Source organism: Hemiscyllium ocellatum, chromosome 23 (genome assembly GCF_020745735.1).
Source record: "Hemiscyllium ocellatum isolate sHemOce1 chromosome 23, sHemOce1.pat.X.cur, whole genome shotgun sequence".
NCBI lineage: Eukaryota > Metazoa > Chordata > Chondrichthyes > Orectolobiformes > Hemiscylliidae > Hemiscyllium > Hemiscyllium ocellatum.
This window is the reverse complement of record NC_083423.1, coordinates 58,861,347-58,881,107: the sequence shown is the minus strand read 5'-3', so window position 1 is coordinate 58,881,107 and position 19,761 is coordinate 58,861,347. Positions and strand designations below refer to the sequence as shown.

General features: G+C 44.8%; 1 protein-coding gene across 2 annotated transcripts in view; it reads right to left on the bottom strand.

The window, feature by feature from the left end:
* The window catches only part of LOC132826812 (dynein axonemal heavy chain 3-like), a 323,241-nt gene that overhangs the window by 84,349 nt on the left and 219,131 nt on the right, over positions 1 to 19,761 (bottom strand). For both annotated transcript variants that reach the window (XM_060843056.1, XM_060843057.1), the window contains 7 exons: positions 15,687 to 15,845; positions 13,058 to 13,165; positions 10,357 to 10,521; positions 6,206 to 6,390; positions 4,786 to 4,957; positions 1,014 to 1,147; positions 757 to 928 (listed from right to left, as the gene is read on the bottom strand). In XM_060843056.1, the coding sequence (XP_060699039.1) occupies positions 757 to 928; positions 1,014 to 1,147; positions 4,786 to 4,957; positions 6,206 to 6,390; positions 10,357 to 10,521; positions 13,058 to 13,165; positions 15,687 to 15,845 (1,095 nt within the window). The remainder of the gene's footprint in view (positions 1 to 756; positions 929 to 1,013; positions 1,148 to 4,785; positions 4,958 to 6,205; positions 6,391 to 10,356; positions 10,522 to 13,057; positions 13,166 to 15,686; positions 15,846 to 19,761) is intronic.

The window sequence follows — 19,761 nt, the reverse complement described above, 5'->3', positions numbered from 1 at the left end:
TTGATGCACTTCCCGCAGATGGGGACATTAGTAGTGACCATTGCCTCCCACATTCTACAGGAGGAGCATTCAACTGCCCTAACCTCCATTCCCACTATTCTCAATTCCCAAAGAGACCATTTTAAAAATCCAGTAACCTCACCAAATTGGTGCATAGAACTTTTGTTTTGGTTGGAGGGGGAGAATGGGTGGAAGACACTATGTAAGTACTGTTTCAGGTAATGCAACCACCCAAATATATAACCTCACTTACTCAGCAGTCCTGTGTCTACTCCTGCTTAGTGTGCGCTCCGCCTATTCACGAGGTAAGCTTTTATAGGATTTATTTACCTTCCTATCAAACCCCTGGTCCTTGCTCTCACCGCTCCCACTGCAAAAATGGATACTCTGTTAGTTGGAAGGGACATGGTAGGATCCCATGCTAGTTAGAGTCTGGTCTGAAGTGGTTTATGGTTAAGCCAAACATCTGATGACACAGGTCCTGAAGATTAGACTTCAATTTATGGGGGATAAACCAGGACAGAGATACTGAAGAATTTTTAAATTAATTATCTACCTCCCACTGTAGGATGATCATTGACGCCTGCTTCTCTGCTGACAAGGAGTAAAAGAGCAAGTCCTGAAATCTGTTGTCATACTCCAATCACCAACTGATCCCTGTGAAAGGCCACAGGACCGTGACTGTATACACTGTCAGATCTAGTGAAGGTTGAGCTGGAAGAAGTTTGACCAGACAACAGAATATAAGATCCTTACCTGAATGCAGTTCCCCAGAGTGCGAATACAGTCAGACTCAGTCAGTTTGCTGACATGAAGCTTGTTGGATTTTTCCATGTTTTTGATCCACTTATTGGCCTGACCCTGTGGGTCAATCATGAGTGGCCAGCGCTGAGCTGAAGTCACGATGATGGCATTATCCACAGAGAATCTGAGGGGACAGGAAAATTGTTTTGAGAGACTGTGCCAATGTCTTTGCACATTCCTGGCAGAGGTTTAGGGAGGAAAATGCTTACGTGTCCCGTGGAAGTCCATGTAGTTGCCACTCCATGATGTTCACAGGGTCCCCCAATGTATTCAATAAGGAGAAGACACTGGAGACTGGGATCTGTTTCTGCTTGCACATATCCAACCATTCTCCCAAAACATTCTGCAAAGAAAATGAAATACCAACCAACAAATGAAATCTATACAAGATGTAGTTCCTGGAATTGAAAACAGATTAAGTATCTGCTCTGTATGCATACATATGCACTATATGGTGAATGGAGAGGAACGTTGGTGAGGTGGTGTTCCTGTGTATTTGTTGCCTTTGTCCTTCTAGATGGAATTGGTCGTGGGTTTGGAAGGTGTGGTCTCAGGAATCTTGGTGAATTTCTGCTGTGCATCTAGTAGTTTATACTACTGCTGAGTGTCAGAGGTTGGGAGTGGATGTTTCTGGATGGGGGTAAAATGATACTGTCACTGGGCCTAAAGATCTACATAGAACATAGAAGGATACAGCGCAGTACAGGCCCTTCGGCCCTCGATGTTGCACCGACCGAATCCTACCTAACCTATACTAGCCCAATAACTTCCAAATGCCTATCCAATGCCCGCTTAAATGACCATAAAGAAGGAGAGTTCACCACTGATACGGGCAGGGCATTCCATGAACTCACAACCCGTTGTGTGAAGAATCTACCCCTAACATCTGTCCTATACCTACCACCCCTTAATTTAAAGCTATGTCCCCTAGTAACACCTGACTCCATTAGCGGTAAAAGGTTCTTAGTATCTACCCTATCTAAACCCCTAATCATCTTATACACTTCTATCAGATCTCCCCTAAACCTTCTCTTCTCCAATGAGAACAGCCCCAAGTGCCTCAGCCTTTCCTCATAAGATTTTCCTACCATTCCAGGCAACATCCTGGTAAACCTCCTCTGCACTCGTTCTAAAGCTTCCACATCCTTCCTATAGTATGGCGACCAAAACTGCACACAATACTCCAGATGAGGCCTCACCAGAGTCTTATACAACTGCAACATGACCTCAGGACTCCGGAACTCTATCTCGTTTACGATGATAGAGGAACAATGACAAGTGAGTCTTAACAAGAAGACGTTCTTATCTTAACAAGGTGTAGATTAGTGAGTTTTGAGAAGATTTGTAGCACAGGTTGAGGTTCTGGATGTAGATTTGCTTGCTGAGATGCAAAGTTCATTTTCAAACATTTCATTACCATACTTGGTAACATCTTCAGTGAGCCTCCGGATGAAGCAATGGTGGTGTAGCCCACTTTCTATTTATATGTTTGGCTTTCCTTGGGTCAATGATGCCATTTCCTGTGGTGATGTCATTTCCTATGGTGAAGGATAGAGGAGAAAAACAACAAACTGCCATTCCTAGGATGTCACAGTAGAGTGAACAGCCAACAGGGAATTTCAAACCAGAGTTTACAGGAAAACAACACATACAGACCAAATACTGAACTACAGAAGCAATCATCCCAACATCCACAAACAAAGCTGTGTTAGAACATTATTTCAATGAGCCACCACACACTGCAGCACAGAGGAACTACGCAGAGCGGAGGAAAATAACCGATACCGTGTATTCAAAAAAGAATGGGTACCCAATGAACACAGTCTGCCGATTTCTCAGCAACAAACCCAAACAAGCAGGTAAAACACGTCCAGAAACCCTAGCCACTCTCTCCGACTTCAAAGACATTTCTGAAATGACTGCCAGACTACTCCAGACCCCTTGGCATCATGGTAGCCCACAAACACACCAACACACAAACAGCAACTAATGAACTTGAAAGACTCTATATGGATACCAAGCAAGACTAATGTCATTTACAAAATACTGTGCAAGAACTGTGACAAACAGGCAGAAACCTAGCCACCAGGATACATGAACATCAACTAGCCACAAAAAGACATGACCCACTCCATCCTTAAATACAGCTGAGGAAGCACACCACTTTGACTGGGAGAACACATCCATCCTAGAACAAACCAAACAGAGACACTCACAAGAATTCTCAGAAGCATAGCATTCCAACCCGAATTCTATTATCAAACACATGGACTTGGAGCCCATTTACCACCACGTGAGAAAAAAAGGAAATGACATCACCATAGGAAATGATGTCATTAGAGGAAATGACATCACCAACCTAAGGAAACTCAAACATATAAATAGAAAGCTGGCTACACCACCAGTGCTTCATCCAGATGCTCATTGAAGATGTTATCTAGTATAGTGACAAAATGTATGAAAATGAACCTTCCAGCTGTTGGGATCCATTATTAAGGTTAGGTAGTGTAAGAAACTTTATTGTTAGGTAGTGCTCACGTAAGGTAGTAGTAGCAAGTCTGGAACTTGTTAGCTTCACTAGACAACAGTAAGCCATTATGTTACACTAAGAACAGACTGAAAAGCTGATGGCATAGCCTGAAGAGGCCCCAGGGAGGGTGAGAGATAAAAGGACATTAGAGCCGTGTCTAGATGCACGTAGCTCAAACTGAGGTAATAGAACGTTATCAGGTGAGACCCAATCACATACGAAAATTCTGCATTTTACCAAATAAGGATGTAACTCTGGAATGTGAGAGAACAAAAGGATAGACAAATTAAAAAATAGTCAGAACGCCTTCTCCAGTGAGCTAGACACCTCACTGTACTGTGTACGACTCTCTCTCATTAAACCTGTTTATACTTTTAATCAGACCCGGTGTCTCTCTCCTCCAAACGAACACGGGGACAGAGGATCTGTCCCAACACAGCTTAGCAAGTAAACCTACGTCCAAGATATTGATTATTGCAAAGTTGTAGCCGAAGCTATTAAGGCTAAATTGCATTAATTTGTTCATCATTGTCACTAAAACAATGGGGAAATCTGTGGATTTGGATCTGCATTCCATACAATAATAAAATCATCTGCCTTATCTCCATCCAAGTGTCATCATCAGAGTGGGTGGATCTTAAAGCAGTCCCCAACATTAACCCTTTCAGAACCAGAGGGAACAGCTGCTGCCTCACAACTTAGACTACAAGATAGGAAACAGGTTGAAGTTCATGTCATCCCCATACACTGGCCCAAGGTTGCACTTATTCACTAATGGCTCCACAAACACTCTTCCTCTCTGCTGTATCCACACTGTCAAAGCACTTTTGTCTGTCTGGTTGGGATGAGCCATAGTTTCCTCTGATTGGGAAGACTGAAATCTTCATTCCAGATCAGGGGTTAAGAGTCTTAAGGAGGCTAAGCTGGTGGGTCCTTGTTACTTGGGTGCAACTGGTGGAAACGTTACCCTGTCATCCTGCCTTCCCAATGTGCACACTGGGTCAGTAACTCCAACCAAAAGCAGCAAGCAAGCAGTGAAGGTTGAAGACTGAGAACATTTACATTGTGTTCATGGTATAGAATCAGCAGCTGATCCTCACTGGGGCTGTTCTCAATCACTCTAAGATAGAGGGGCAGAGTGATAATTGCCTCTTGCTTGTCTCCAAGACACAGTAGAACCAAGTGGCAGACTGCTTGGTGTACACAGTACAACAACGTACACTTTGATCAGCCTGGTATAGGTATGAGGGGCTGAAACATCCGAGTGGTCCTGTAAACTGCTTTAGTTCTGATTCTGTAATGATTAGGTTGAATCTGTATGCGGTAAGCAGGAAGTCCTTTCCCAAATGGAATTGTGAACAGCTCAATGTTCCTCACCCTATTCCTGCTCACACATGGAATTACACTTAGCATTGCTGTTGAGATTAAAAAGCTTTGCCAGCTTGCCTTACCTGTCGGAATTCAGGCGTGAAGGGACCAAGGTATGCCACCACACTGGCACTTAATAAAACATCGCCGATAATGTTCTGGTATGTTGCCTCCAGGTGCTCTGAAATACTAGTCCATCGTTCTCTCTCTCCTCCAAGGCCATTGATTAGCTTCTCAGCTCGTTCCAGTTTCAGCCTGAAATCAGACTGGAGCTCATGAGCAGGGACAGAGGGCAACATGCATGTTGCAAACCCACAAGATAACCCAGAGGCAATCGTGAGACACTGAACCACAGCCCATTCTGACAGCACTGCTCCCTCTCACCCTCACCCAGCCATCAACCCACAGCACAGATTTGGATTCTTCCATCCTTTCCTGAACTAGTTTGATATGAGTTTCCATCCAGTGAGTCATTGTGACAGTGGATGGGTGGACAGGCAGGGATTCCAGATTTTGGAACTAAATATGTGAAGACAGTTATTTGTCATTTACAGTATTATTCCTCATGCCAGAGACTGTGAGACCACAGTGTAAAGACAGAACAAATCTGTGGCTTTGACAAAGAGGCAGAGTTTAATGTGTTCGAGACCCATTTCCAGCAGTTCCAGTGCAAGGACACCAGAGCTCCAGCTTATAATTCTCAATCACTATCAAATGATTCACTTTCCAGACACCATGTGATTATGGACAACTGAATATGCATTTATACAGCACCATTCAAAAACACAGGATGTCCCAAACTGCGTTACAGTCAACAGCAATTTCTCACAAAGAACACAGTGTCAGCATGATGGGAGCAATGGTTAAATGTTTCATATCCAGAATGGCATCTTTTGACAATGTGGCACTCCCTCAGCCTCACAGTGAGGTGTTAGCTGAGATTCTTGGTCCACCTGACCTTCTGATGTAGAGGGAGTGCTTTCCTCTCAGTGACAGCTAAGACCATCTGCATATAAAGAAAAGGCCATTTACTGTAGTTTACAATATTTCGTGTTTCCAAATGTCAGGATAATAGTGACAGAGCGCAATCCAATCTGGTGATTGGTAACTAACTAAAATAAACGAGGAGAAGTTGATCAAGCCTTTTGAGATCATGCACACAACCAAACATACACACATAGATACATGCACATAGACACACATAGATCCTCACACTCACACAGACACACACACACATAGACCCTGACACACACAGACACTCTCACACAGACATACACACGCACACACATAGATACACACACATAAACACACTTATAGACTCTCTCATACACACACAGGCATTCTCACACAGACACACACACATAGACACACATAGACCCTCACACACACACACACACACACTCACCTAGATGCTGTCACACAGACACACACATACATAAGACCCTCACACACACACACACTGCTATAAAGCAGTATGCTGAGTGTGGGCATCAGGAGACGTACTCTGTCAGTTTGATGCTCTCTTCCAGTTGCTTCTTTTCAGCAAGTTTTTGCGAGAGTTGGTTCTGAAGTACTTCTAGTTTACTCTTAATCTCAGTCAGCTCCGACCTCTTTTTATTCAATTTCTCCATTTGGATTTTCAGCTCTGCCTCTGCTTCCTCCAGCTTCCTCCGCTTAGGGGCAACAATCTGAAAGAGGCAAAAGTGCCCATATCAGACTCCAGATGCCCCCAGACCAACACCCAAATTCCCCACCTAATAACCATGACCCAACACACCCTCCCAACACCCCCATCCCACTACCATCACCCCCAAGACCCTCTCTCCCACCAAAGAATCCCATTATCATTCCCAACACACTCATCCACATGACCGTTATTACCCAATCTTCAACACTGACCTCCCAACACCCTACATCCCCTCAACCAACACTCTCTTTCTCACCTTTCTCATATTTCCAATTTTCCTTCTCCCAACACCCCCACCCCTATCACCACCATTACCCAACACCCACCTCCCAACACCCCCATCCCTATCACCACCATTACCCAATACCCACCTCCCAACACCCCCAACCCTATCACTACCATTGCTCAACACCCACCTCCCAACACCCCAACCCCATCACCACCATTACCCAACACCCTCACCCCTATCACCACCATTACCCAATACCCACCTCCCAACACCCCGAACCCTATTACTATCACCCAAAATCCACTTCCCAATGCCCCCACCTCTACCACCACTATTACCCTACACCAATCTCCCAACACGCCCACCCATATCACATCAGTACCCAAAACCCACCTCCGAATACCCCCACCCCTATCACCATCATTACCCAACATCCACCTCCCAACACCCCCACCTCTGTCACCATCATTACCCAATACTCACCTCCCAACACCCCCACCCCTATCACCATCATTACTCAACACCCACCTCCCAACACCCCCATCCCTATCACCACCATTACCCAACACCCACCTCCCAACACCCCCACCCCTATCACTACCATTGCCCAACACCCACAACCCAACACCCCCAACCCCATCACCACCATTACCCAACACCCTCACCCCTATCACCACCATTACCCAACACCCACCTCCTAACATCCCCAATCTTATCACCATCATTATCTAACACCCAACTCCCAATATCCAACATCCCTACCACCACCACCAGTCCTGATGAAAGGGTTATGCCTGAAATGTTGATTCTCCTGCTCCTCAGATGCTTTTCCAGCACCACACTCCAGCATCTGCAGTCCTCACTTTCTCCTACCACCACCATCACTCAACACCATTTCCCAACACTCTCATCATTATCTTCTTATAATTAACACCCATTTCCCACACACTCACCCATCCTGACCACCATCAATTAAAAGTTTTGAGTAAAAAGTGAGGTCTGCAGATGCTGGAGATCAGAGCTGAAAATGTGTTGCTGGTTAAAGCACAGCAGGTCAGGCAGCATCCAAGGAACAGGAAATTCGACGTTTCGGGCCAGAGCCCTTCATCAGGAATGAGGAGAGGGTGCCAGGCAGGCTAAGATAAAAGTAGGGAGGAGGGACTTGGGGGAGGGGTGATGGAGAAGTGATAGGTGGAAGGAGGTCAAGGTGAGGGTGATAGGCCGGAGTGGGGTGGGGGCGGAGAGGGTCAAGGTGAGGGTGATAGGCCAGAGTGGGGTGGGGGCGGAGAGGGTCAAGGTGAGGGTGATAGGCCGGAGTGGGGTGGGGGCGGACCTCCACACACATCATCTATTGCATCCGCTGCACCCGATGTGGCCTCCTCTATATTGGGGAGACGGACCGCCTACTTGCAGAACGCTTCAGGGAACACCTCTGGGACGCCCGGACCAACCAACCCAACCACCCCGTGGCTCAACACTTTAACTCTCCCTCCCACTCCACCGAAGACATGCAGGTCCTTGGAGTCCTCCATCGCCAGAACATAACAACACGACGGTTGGAGGAAGAGCGCCTCATCTTCCGCCTGGGAACCCTCCAACCACAAGGGATGAACTCAGATTTCTCCAGTTTCCTCATTTCCCCTCCCCCCACCTTGTCTCAGTCGAATCCCTTGAACTCAGCACCGCCCTCCTAACCTGCAATACTCTTCCTGACCCTCTCCGCCCCCACCCCACTCCGGCCTATCACCCTCACCTTGACCTCCTTCCACCTATCACATCTCCATCGCCCCTCCCCCAAGTCCCTCCTCCCTACCTTTTATCTTAGCCTGCCTGGCACCCTCTCCTCATTCCTGATGAAGGGCTCTGGCCCGAAACATTGAATTTACTGTTCCTTGGATGCTGCCTGACCTGCTGTGCTTTAACCAGCAACACATTTTCAGCACCATCAATTAAAAGGACACTCTCTCCAATTATCCCAATCCCACTCTCAACACCTAACACCCCTTCTCCCAACACTCCTTTTCCATTCACCTAGAATCCCTCCTTCCAAGCCCCACCCTCCCATTACCCAACACCCTTTCTCCCACAGCCAAACACCCTGTATTGGTTGGAATGAGGTCAGCCAGCTAGGCCTCATAGAATAAGAGGTCACTGGTTGGGGCTGTTAATCTGGTCCAATCAGGAAGCCCTGGCTGACATATAAAAAAGGTGAGTGTCAAAGATACTGATGCTCTGCAATGTGGTTCTGAATGAGGCAGTACTTAAGTCAAGAACTGTTTATGTATTAATAAAGGGAGCCATGGTGACGGGATATTGGCCTCTGTGGAGGTATGTCACATCCCTTCTCCTAAACACCTTCTCCCCATCACCTGATATGCCTTTTCCATATCTAACATCTCTACTTCCAGAAACCTACCAGCAGACACCCACTCTTATGGGTGATATGATGCCAGGCCTAGTCTAGAACTGAGTTGTAAAGTGTGGCACTGAAAAAGCACAGCAGGTCAGGCAACATCCAAGGAGCAGGAGAGTCAATGTTTCGGACATGAGCCCTTCATCAGGAATCTCCAGCATCTGTAGTCCTCACTTTCTCCTCGTCTAGAACTGGCACAGTTGCTGTTATGTGACTATGTGTGTCATTCTAGCAATGAGGGAGCCATGGGCACGGCCACAATGCAGTGATATAGAATTCTCTTAGCTTGGGACAACTCAGCAGAGTGAGTAAAGCCAAGTGCAGGGTGATTTCAAGACAGGTGACACTTCTATGTGCTGTTTCCATTTTTCTATTGAGATGGGAACCATCATCATAACTATTGTGGAACTGCTGTTGACCATTCTGCCTGTGAGTGTTGAATAAGGTTCTGAAGGGGTTAATGTTCATGTTGTATTGATTCCTTCCATTGTACTAATATCACACACATTTTGAGTGGAGATCTTGGTTCTACTCTTGCTTTTGGACAAAACAGATGGGTCTGTACTAGCTCCATAAGGTACTAGCAATTATGCCTGACTAAATGTAATTGTACTTATCGCTATCATCCAATTTACCTTCTGGTTAACCAAGAACAGTGCCTTTTCTGTAGATGCTCTACTACAGTGATTCTATTAATCTCTAGATAGCCCTCTGACAAAGCAAAGATAAAAGAGAATTGGGGCAGTGAACTCCCTTATCCAGCTCCACAGATTGGTAAACGTGGCAAATACCACATTGTACCAGCAATGGTTTTCTGGGAAAATATCATGGTGAATGGTGTGATTGATGACAAGGTGTATGGGCTGAAAATGTGTTGCTGGTTAAAGCACAGCAGGTTAGGCAGCATCCAAGGAACAGGAAATTCGACGTTTCGGGCCAGAGCCCTTCATCAGGCTCTGGCCCGAAACGTCGAATTTCCAGTTCCTTGGATGCTGCCTGACCTGCTGTGCTTTAACCAGCAACACATTTTCAGCTCTGATCTCCAGCATCTGCAGACCTCACTTTTTACTCGAAGACAAGGTGTATGGACACTGTATTGTTTTAAAATATATTTGGGACGTAAGATTGTCTTCAGTGTGAGCTGTGTCCAATATGGCTACAGATGTACCAGTGCAGCAGTATGTGTGACGGCAGCATGGGTAAATTATGTGCACTTTTACACACAGTGATGGTAGACAACCTGCAAATGTTACATCTTCTGTCACCTTACCGATTGCTGGAACACAACATCAAATGAACTGGCTTTAACCTCGTATAAGGTTTACCTTTGCGACTTTATCATAGACTTCAATGGCTCGGACCCAGCTGCAAAGGCCCTCACAGGCTGAGGAAACATTCCTGATGACACATGGTTGGAATTCAGGATTGCTGATAAAGTCTCTTCGAATGTGGGCTATCACTTTCACAGGGATATTGTCTTTATCGAAATCCTGTGGAGAGGACAACACAAAGTTAACTGACAGAAGCAGAACTGGCAGTGGAAGCAAAACTTTGCGCAGAGTCTGTTCAGTTTAGAAACGGAATGAGACTCAGATTGATAGGACATTCCCTGATGAAATGAACAGAGAGAATGTACTCTCAGGTAGGACTCACACCCAAACACATCTTCACCACCTCCCTGAACATGTTCGGCTTCAAAGAATCATTAATTGAACCTCAGGGAATAGTTATTAACAAATGGGAAGATTATTGAATGCAGCCTGCCCTCCTGCATTGAAGCTAATCCCTATAAAAGAGCTCTTTTTTAAGTTTATCAAGTCAAATATTTATTCACAAAATATATTTCTTCATTTCAAACACACTTCATGCAGTATAGTTCGCTGTAGTACTGATGAAATTTGACTTGAATTGTGGTTCATCGAAGTTATCGCTCACCTTTCTAAGTAATCCATTTACCTTGAGTCTCTACACTATCACAGCTCCTACGCTATTCAAGTTTCTTGGGATTGTTAACAGCAACACAATGGCACAAGGCAATGAAGTAAAGAAATACTCTCAACACAGAGGTGAGGATCGTCAGTCTGTGATGATTCTCCTGGGAGAGAGCCTTCATATTTCATTGCACACTTCAAGCCCTGACTTGACGCTATGTTTCTCTCAGCTGCACTGTGATGCTATGTGATGGCGTAGTAGATAATTGAAGAGCCCAGTGTTATGAGGGATGCTGCTTGTGATTGTTCTTAGAGTTATCACCTATGGTGTACCCTTCAGAAGAACTTCCAACTGTTATCCTCAGAGAATCACAGTCTATCCTTTGTGCTCAAACACTCCAAATGAACAGTGCAATTCTTCTGCCTTTTCCCCACCTTCCCCCTACACATTCTTCCTTTTCAGGTTAACATTCTGCAATTGAAACTCTGTCTTCTTCAAGGAAAACAGTCCCAACTTCTCTAATCTATCTTCATCTTTGAAGTTCTACATCTCTGAAACCATTCTTGGTAATATTTCTCCAATGAATTCACCTTCCCCCAAAAGTGCAATGTCCAAAACTGGAAGCAGTACTCCAGCTGAGGAAAAACTAGTGTCATTTACAAGCTCAACATAACCTCATTGCTCTTGTAACCAAAAGAGAAAATGCTGGAAAATCTCAGCACGTCTGGCAGCACCTGTAAGAAGAGAAAAGAGCTGACATTTCGAGTCTACCTGACCCTTTGTCAAAGCTAAAAAAAGGGAGATATAAGGAGGTATTTATTTATACTGGGCTGAGAGAAGGTGAGTCATGGCTCCAGAAACAAAGGTAGCAATAAAGAGGTGATAATGACAGTGCATAGAGAGATTGTAGGGAGATTACGAGCTGTGAATGACCAAGGCCAGTGCTATGTGACAAAATATGTGGGGGATGGGGGGATGGGTGAAGCAGAGACAAAATGGAAAACAGGGGAGAAGGATAGCAAAGGGGGAAGAGGAGAGGAAAAAAGTGATGAGAGAGTGGGGAACGAGAGAAAGACAATCAAGAAATAAGAAATACAGAACAGTGAAAAAAAGAATAAAATAAATGAAATAAAATTACAGAGCAGAATGAAAGCAGAGGGGTCGAGTTGGGATAATCATCTGAAGTTGAATTCAATGTTGAGACCAGCAGGCTGAAACGTGCCTAGTCGGAAGGTGAGATGCTGTTTCTCCAGTTTGCGTTGAGCTTCACTGGAACATTGCAGCAGGTCAAGGACAGACATGTGGGCATGGGAGCAGGATTGGGTGGTGAAGTGGCAAGCCACGAGAAGGTCCGGGACCTGATTGCGTACAGACCGAAGGTGCTCAGCAAAGCGATCACCCAGTCGGTGTTTTGTCTCTCCATTATAGAGGAGACCACATTGGGAGCAATGAATGAAATAGACCAAATTGAAAGGGGTACAAGTGAAACACTGTTTAATCTGAAATGAGTGTCTGGGGCCTTGGATGGTGAGCATGGAAGAGGTAAAGGGGCAGATGTTGCACCTTCTGCGATTGCATGCTGTGTGTGATGGGAGAGGTGTTAGATGTGATGGGAAGGTGCCGAGTGTGAGGGGGAGGTGTTAGGTGTGATGGGCAGGTGCCGTGTGTGATGGGAGAGGTGTTAGGTGTGATGGGAAGGTTCCGTGTGTGATGGGAGAGGTGTTAGGTGTGATGGGAAGGTTCCGTGTGTGATGGGAGAGGTGTTAGATGTGATGGAAGAGTGGACTAGGTTGTTCATTGCTCTTGTACCCTGTGCCCTTTAATGAAGTCAAAAAATGCCGTATGCTTTAATTAACTGGTTTCTTAACTCATTCTGTGAATTTCAAAGCATTGTGCAGATAGGTCTCTCCACTCTTGCACTTCCTTTAGAGTTTGAACCTTTACTTAAATTGTCTCTCCATGTTCTTCCCATCAATTCAGTATTAACTCAGCATTCCCCACATTAAGCTTCATCCACTGTACCAACCTATGCTCTCTCAAAGTTGTGCACAACCTCTGTAACTCCTGCTAAGTTGAATTTGTAGCAGACTTTACCTTCAGTGATTCCAGGAATTTCATATCGCTCAGCATCTTCTTTGCAGAGGGCCAGTAATCATCCATACTTTTTCCATTTGCATCCACTTTTTTCTCAGGTTTAATTCCCTCAAGAAAGGTAGAAGTTAGATATTAGATTATTTACTGCTACTTAGAAACAGATTTGTTTCTGCTGTTCTACATTTATTAAATTGATTTGCACCATTTCATCTGGTACAGTTTTGGAAGCCCATTAAAAGAGCCCTAAATTTGGGCGGTATGGTGGCACAGTGGTTAGCACTACTACCTCACAGTGCCAGAAACCCGGATTCAATTCCCGCCTCAGGCAACTGTCTGTGTGGAGTTTGCACATTCTCCCTGTGTCTGCGTGAGTTTTCTCTGGGTGCTCTGGTTTCCTCCCACATTCCAAAGATGTGCAGGTTAGGTGAATTGGCCATGCTAAATTGCCCATATTGTTAGGTGAAGGGGAAATGGGTCTGGGTGGGATGCTCTTCAGAGGCCGGTGTGGACTTGTTGGGCCGAAGGGCCTGTTTCCACACTGTAAGTAATCTAAAAAAAAAATTTTGTGAAGAAAATGAAACAGTTGTTGAGGGGTCTGGATTGTTCTGAATGAAGGATTTTTACACCTTTGAATTGTTAGGTGCTGTGTAGTAATGCTTTAGTGCAGTGATTCCTCAAAGGGACCTGTTTTATTTCAGCAAGTTGGACCTTACATTGACCACCCTTGTGTACCTTTTCATATGCATTGCACACTTTCCCAATGGAGGAAAAGACATATTGCAGTGATAATGTATCAGAATGCTCTGTCAGTCTTTGTTGCCATTTTTATCTGTTGTTACTTAAACAGCTGGGATAGATATAAATATGGTTTTAACACATGAGAATATCTGACAATCTGAAAATACCTTCTGCTGCTTCCTTACATTGATTGCCAGAAACATTTTCCTGAAATGAACACTTCTTTTCTGTTGATTATTTAGACAGCTGTAGTCGTTATCAATGTTTGGCTGAGTTTTCGGGGCTAATGGACTTCATAACAGTAGCCGTTATATTCATTTGACATTGAAAGACAGCCTTCAAGAAGTTGAAGTAACAGCTTAGCCCTTTGATGTGATCACTAGTTTGCTGACATAAACTAATATGGTTACACGTAATGCAAAGTATTTTACAGATGGCTGAATTCACTTTTTCTTAGAATTAATAAATGGAGGCTTTCATTAGATGCTTAGATTTACTTTTTCCCCAAAGTTCGTAAAAATATTTTCCATCAATATTATATCATATCTGAGGACTGTACTGCTCACAATCTGCATTGTGAACCCGACCCAGTGTGAAAAGGCAAAAGTGGTGTGTGCGGCCATTCATGAGTTGGGCATGTGGCTTGCAGACCACAAAAGTGTACTGGTCCAGTTTTGCAGAGGCCAGCGAGAGAGGTTCAGCCCTCAGTGTTCAGGAGATTGTGTCTTAGGATAAGGACAAGAAGCAATGTAAATAAAAGCTGCACCTTTGGCAGAATGCTGGTCAATCAAAGCTACTGTGGAAGGAGGCTTGGTGTGTCACTGAAGTGTATCTAGTAGATAGTACACACTGGTGTTACGAAGTCTCAGTGATGGAGGGAATGGATGCTTTTGGATGTGGTGCCAGTAAACTGGACTGCTTTGTCGTGGATAGTGTCAAGCTACTTGAATGTTATTGAAATTGCAGTCAAATATACAAGTGGGGAGTATTCAATCACACTCCTAGCTTGGTGGACAACTTTGGGGAGTCAGGATTCCTAGCCTCTTATATTAAATAAAGGAGTTGCGAGAGTAGATGACAAGTGCAGTTCAATTTTTGGTCAATGGTAATCACCAGGGTGTTGATAGTGGGGAGTCAGTAATGCCATTGAATGTCAAGTTGAAATAGTTAGGCACTCTTGTTTAAAATGGACATTAATGCCACACAAGGGTCAGGCAATGCCACTTGGCACTTTTCAATCCAAGCCTGAACATTGACCCGCTTTTGTTGCATTTGGACTGCTTCAGTATCTGAGGAGTTGCAAATGGTGCTGAACATTTTGCCAGCATTGGCAAACATCCCTGCTTCTAACCTTATGATAGAGGGAAGGTCATTGATGAAGCAGCTGAAGATGATTGGGCCAAGAACACTATCCTGAGGAACTCCTGCAAAGATGTCCTGGAGCTGAGATGATTGACATCCAACATCCACAACCATAGTCTTCCTTTGTGCCAACTACAGAGTAGAATTTGCCCCCTAATTCCAGTTCTGCTAGGGCTCTTTGATGCCACACCTCGTCACATGTGGCCTTAATGTCAAGGATGAAAATGTGTTGCTGGTTAAAGCACAGCAGATTAGGCAGCATCCAAGGAATAGGAAATTCGACATTTCGGGCATAAGCCCTTCATCAGGAATGTCAAGGATGTCACGCTTACTTCACCTCTGGAATTCACTTGTGGAACTTAGCATGATGTAAAGTTGTCAGTATTAGTATTCTGTAACATGATCAGTTCATATGTTCCTCAACATGAACACAGATACCATGCCAGGTGTATTATGGGAGCATGCAATTTGTGAACATGCCATACGCACATTTTTCAGTGAACATTAGACTTTTTACTTTCTGGGATACCTTCAAGATACAAATGGCAGTGAGTGTGAGCCGCACCCCTGCTGGAGGGTTCTGCATGGTCTTCAGTAGAGTGATATCGCTGGCCTTCAGTGTGTCGAGAGCTGTGATAGCATCGTTGAGAGCTGGCATAGCCACACTCAGCTTCTGCTCACACTCAACCTACAGGAGAGTCACACAGTTACCCTCTGGCTGGAGGACATAAGGTACAATCAAACACAATTATAGCAAAGTATGTCATTCCTTTTATGTCAAGCAATGCCTCAGTGATACAGTCAAATGGGATGTTTTTTACTCTAAATTAGAGACAAATACTTTCCATTTCAACGTCTCACCGTTATTAGTCAAGGCATAGAGCTTAAGAGCAGGGAAGTTATGCTGGAAAACTATAAAATGTTGGTTAGTTTCAGCTAAAGCATTGTGTGCAGTTTTGGAATCCACACTATAGGATGGATGTGATAACATTGGAGAGAGTGCAGAGGAGATCTTCCTGGATGTTGCCTGGGCTGGAGAGTTTTAGTTATGAAGAGAAATTGGACAGACGGGGTTATTTTTGTTGTTGTAGAGGAGATTGAAGGGTGATATGATTGAGCTGTATAAAATTCTGAGGAGCAGGAAGAAACCTTTTGCCAAGATGGAAGGATCAATGACCAAAGGGCATGGATTTGGAAGAGCTGTGAGGAAAGACATTTTTACCCAGCAGGTGGTGGCAATCTGGAACTTTGCCTGTAAGGGTGGTAAAGGCAGAAACCCTCATAACATTTAAGAAGTATTTCGATGTGCACTTGCGACACCAAGGCATACAGGTCTATGGGCTAAGTGCTGGAAAATGGGATTAGAATAGTTGGGTGATTGTACTTGATTGGTGCAAAATTGATGGGCCGAAGGGCCTCTTTCTGCGCTGTTGGCCTCTCTGATTCTATGACTTCTGCACCTCCGATTGCTCAGGTAATCCGCACTGGTAATGCTGCATCAAGGACGCTGTGTGTTGAGGGACACAGCCAGCTCATAGACTGGACCAGGCTACATCTCCAGGATCTTCACTCACTGCTGCAACACTGACTCACTCTGAGCCTGTCTGGATGCTCACAGCATTCCTGCCACCTCAGCCAGAGATTTCAGGCTCATCTTACTGCCATATTGCTGTGCTGTTTAGTGCAGCACCAAGTCAAGAGGTTTGTCATTGTTATCAGCAGGTGTCAGTCAAGACAAAAGAGTTATCTGTGGCTTAAATGAGTCTTGGTATGGTAAGTGTAGGGCAGCCTCCTGTACCAGTCCAGGGCATGCTCAGAGCAGTACAGACAGGATCCCCTCCTCATAAGGAGTGAGGAACTGAATGTCAGGCAGTTTGCCACCTGTATAAACTCTTTCTGTCCTATTGTGGGCTCCTTTCTTCCGAGAATGAGAGAGTGAGGCTGGTGTTACAGGAGATGAATTTGGTCAAACAGCTATTACTGTTGGTGCAGGTGGAGGTTCTTGAGTGAGTGAAGAGGGAGCACAGAGGGCATGAGGGTTAGTGAAGTGGAGAGATGGAGTGGGTGACAATGAATGAGGGAAGATATTATATGCAGTAATGATAGTGGTTGAGTATGAGCCTTGATGGGAGGTGGGTACTGTACAACATGGTAGGTTTGGTTGTACTGAGTGTGAAGGTAGATAGAAGGGGAAGACGTATTGGAGTGAAGAAGGACATTGATTGTTTCCTACAGTGTTGGGCATTCCTCCAGATGGCTGAGACTACTTGAAACACAGGCTGGCATGCCCTGGTATCATGCCCTCCACCCTTGGTCTTGGGCTAACTGTGCACTGCCCTGTCAGCAGGAGCACAAAGTGGGTGCCGGTTTTTCCATCTGCCGTGTCTGGGGCAAATATCAGGAACTGTGTCGGGCATCTCCGGACTGACAGTGTCTGTCAAGGTACAAAACAGGATTTTAAAGGTGGCATCGGTGCCAGGGAGTCGGTATTTTTGTTTATTGAAGACATTCGCTTATAGAATTATAGAGTCAAAGAGTTCAACAGCATGGAGACATGCCCTTTTGCCCAAACTTTGCCCAAAATGTCAATCTACGCTAACCACCTCTCTCTGCATTGACCAAGATCCTTCTAATACTTTTCTATCCATGTATTTGTCCAAATGCCTTTTGAATGTTGTACTCCCCTCAACCACTTCCACTGGTAGATCATTCCATATGTGTACCATCCTCTGTCCTTCAGATTCCCATTTATTCTTCCCACTCCAACCTTAAACTGATACAATACTCCAAGTCTGGCCTCACCAACATTCTGTACAACTGCAACATAACTTCTCAACTTCTATACTTGGTGCCCTGACTGTTAAAAGCCAGTATGTCAAAAGCCTTCTTCACTGCCCTTTCTACTGGTGACTCCACTTTCAGAAAACCGTACACTTGAACTCCAAGTCCCTATGTTCCACTACACTCCTTGAGGCCCTACCATACACCATGACAGTCCTACCTTGATTTGAAATTCCAAAATGCAAGACCTCACACTTTTCTATATTAAACTCCATTTTCCATTTGGCAGCCCACTTCCACAGCTGATCAAGAACCTGCTGCAGTTTCTGATAACCTTCCTCACTGTCCACGATACCGCCTATTTCAGTGTCAGCTGCAAACTTACTAATCATGCCTTTTACATTGTCATCCAAATCAGTGATATAGATAACAAGCAGCAATGGACCCAGCACTGACCCTGAGGCACTCGACGAGTCACAGGCCTCCAGTCTGACAAGCACCCTTCCAGTACTATCCTCTGCTTCCTACCATCTAGCTAATTGTGTATCCAATTTGCCAGCTCTCCCCGGATTCCATGCAATCTAACCTTCCAGAGCAGTTGACCATTTAGAATCTTATCAAAAGCCTTGCTGAAATTCATGTAGACTATGTCTACTGCCCTGCCCTCGTCAACCTTCCTGGTCACTTCATTGAAGAACTGTAAAAAATTTGTAAGGCATGATTTCCCACGCACAAAGCCCTGCTGACTACTCTAATCAAACCCTGTCTTTCCAAATGTATATCTTATCCCTCTGAATCTTCTCAAGTAACTTATCTAACACTGATGTTAGGATTATTGGTCTGTAGTTCCCGGATTTTTCTTTGCAGCCCTTCTTGAATAAGGGCACAACATTCGCTACCCTCCAGTCTTCCAGGATCTCACCCATGGCTAATGATGATGCAAAAACATCAGCCAGGGCCTCCATATTATCTTCTCTAGCTTCTTGCAAAATTCTTGGAAACATCATGTTAGGACAGGAGATTTATCCATCTTCATACATTCTAATACATCCAACTGTGATATGGACTGTCCCTAAGATATTCCTAAATTCCCAATGTCTTTCTGCAAGGTAAACATAGGGGAGAAATACTCATTGAGGACCGCCCATCTCCTGCGGGTCCACACTTGCTTGATGGATCTTTCTATTTTAAGTAAGAGGAGGTCGTGCCTGACAAACCTGTTAGAATTCTTTGAAGAGGTGACAAGTAGGTTAGACCAGGGAAACCCAGTGGACGTGGATTATCTAGACTTTCAAAAGGTGCCATATGGGAGGCTGCTGAGTAAGGTGAAGGCCCATGGTGTTCGAGGTGAGCTACTAGCATGGATTGAGGATTGGCTGTCTGACAGAAGGCAGAGAGTTGGGATAAGAGGTTCTTTTTTAGGAATGGCAGCCGGTGACAAGGGGTGTCCCACAGGGTTCAGTGTTGGGGCTGCAGCTGTTCATGTTATATATTAATGATCTGGATGAAGGGACTGGGGGCATTCTAGCGAAGTTTGCTGATGATACGAAGATAGGTGGACAGGCAGGTAGTACTGAGGAAGTGGGGAGGCTGCAGAAGGATCTAGACAGCTTTGGAGAGTGATCCAGGAAATGGCTGATGAAGTTCAATGTGAGCAAATGCGAGGTCTTGCACTTTGGAAAAAAGAATACAATAATGGACTACTTTCTAAATGGTGAGAAAATTCATAAAGCCAAAGTACAAAGGAATCTGGGAGTGCTAGTCGAGGATTCTCTAAAGGTAAACATGCAGGTTGAATCCGTGATTAAGAAAGCGAATGCAAT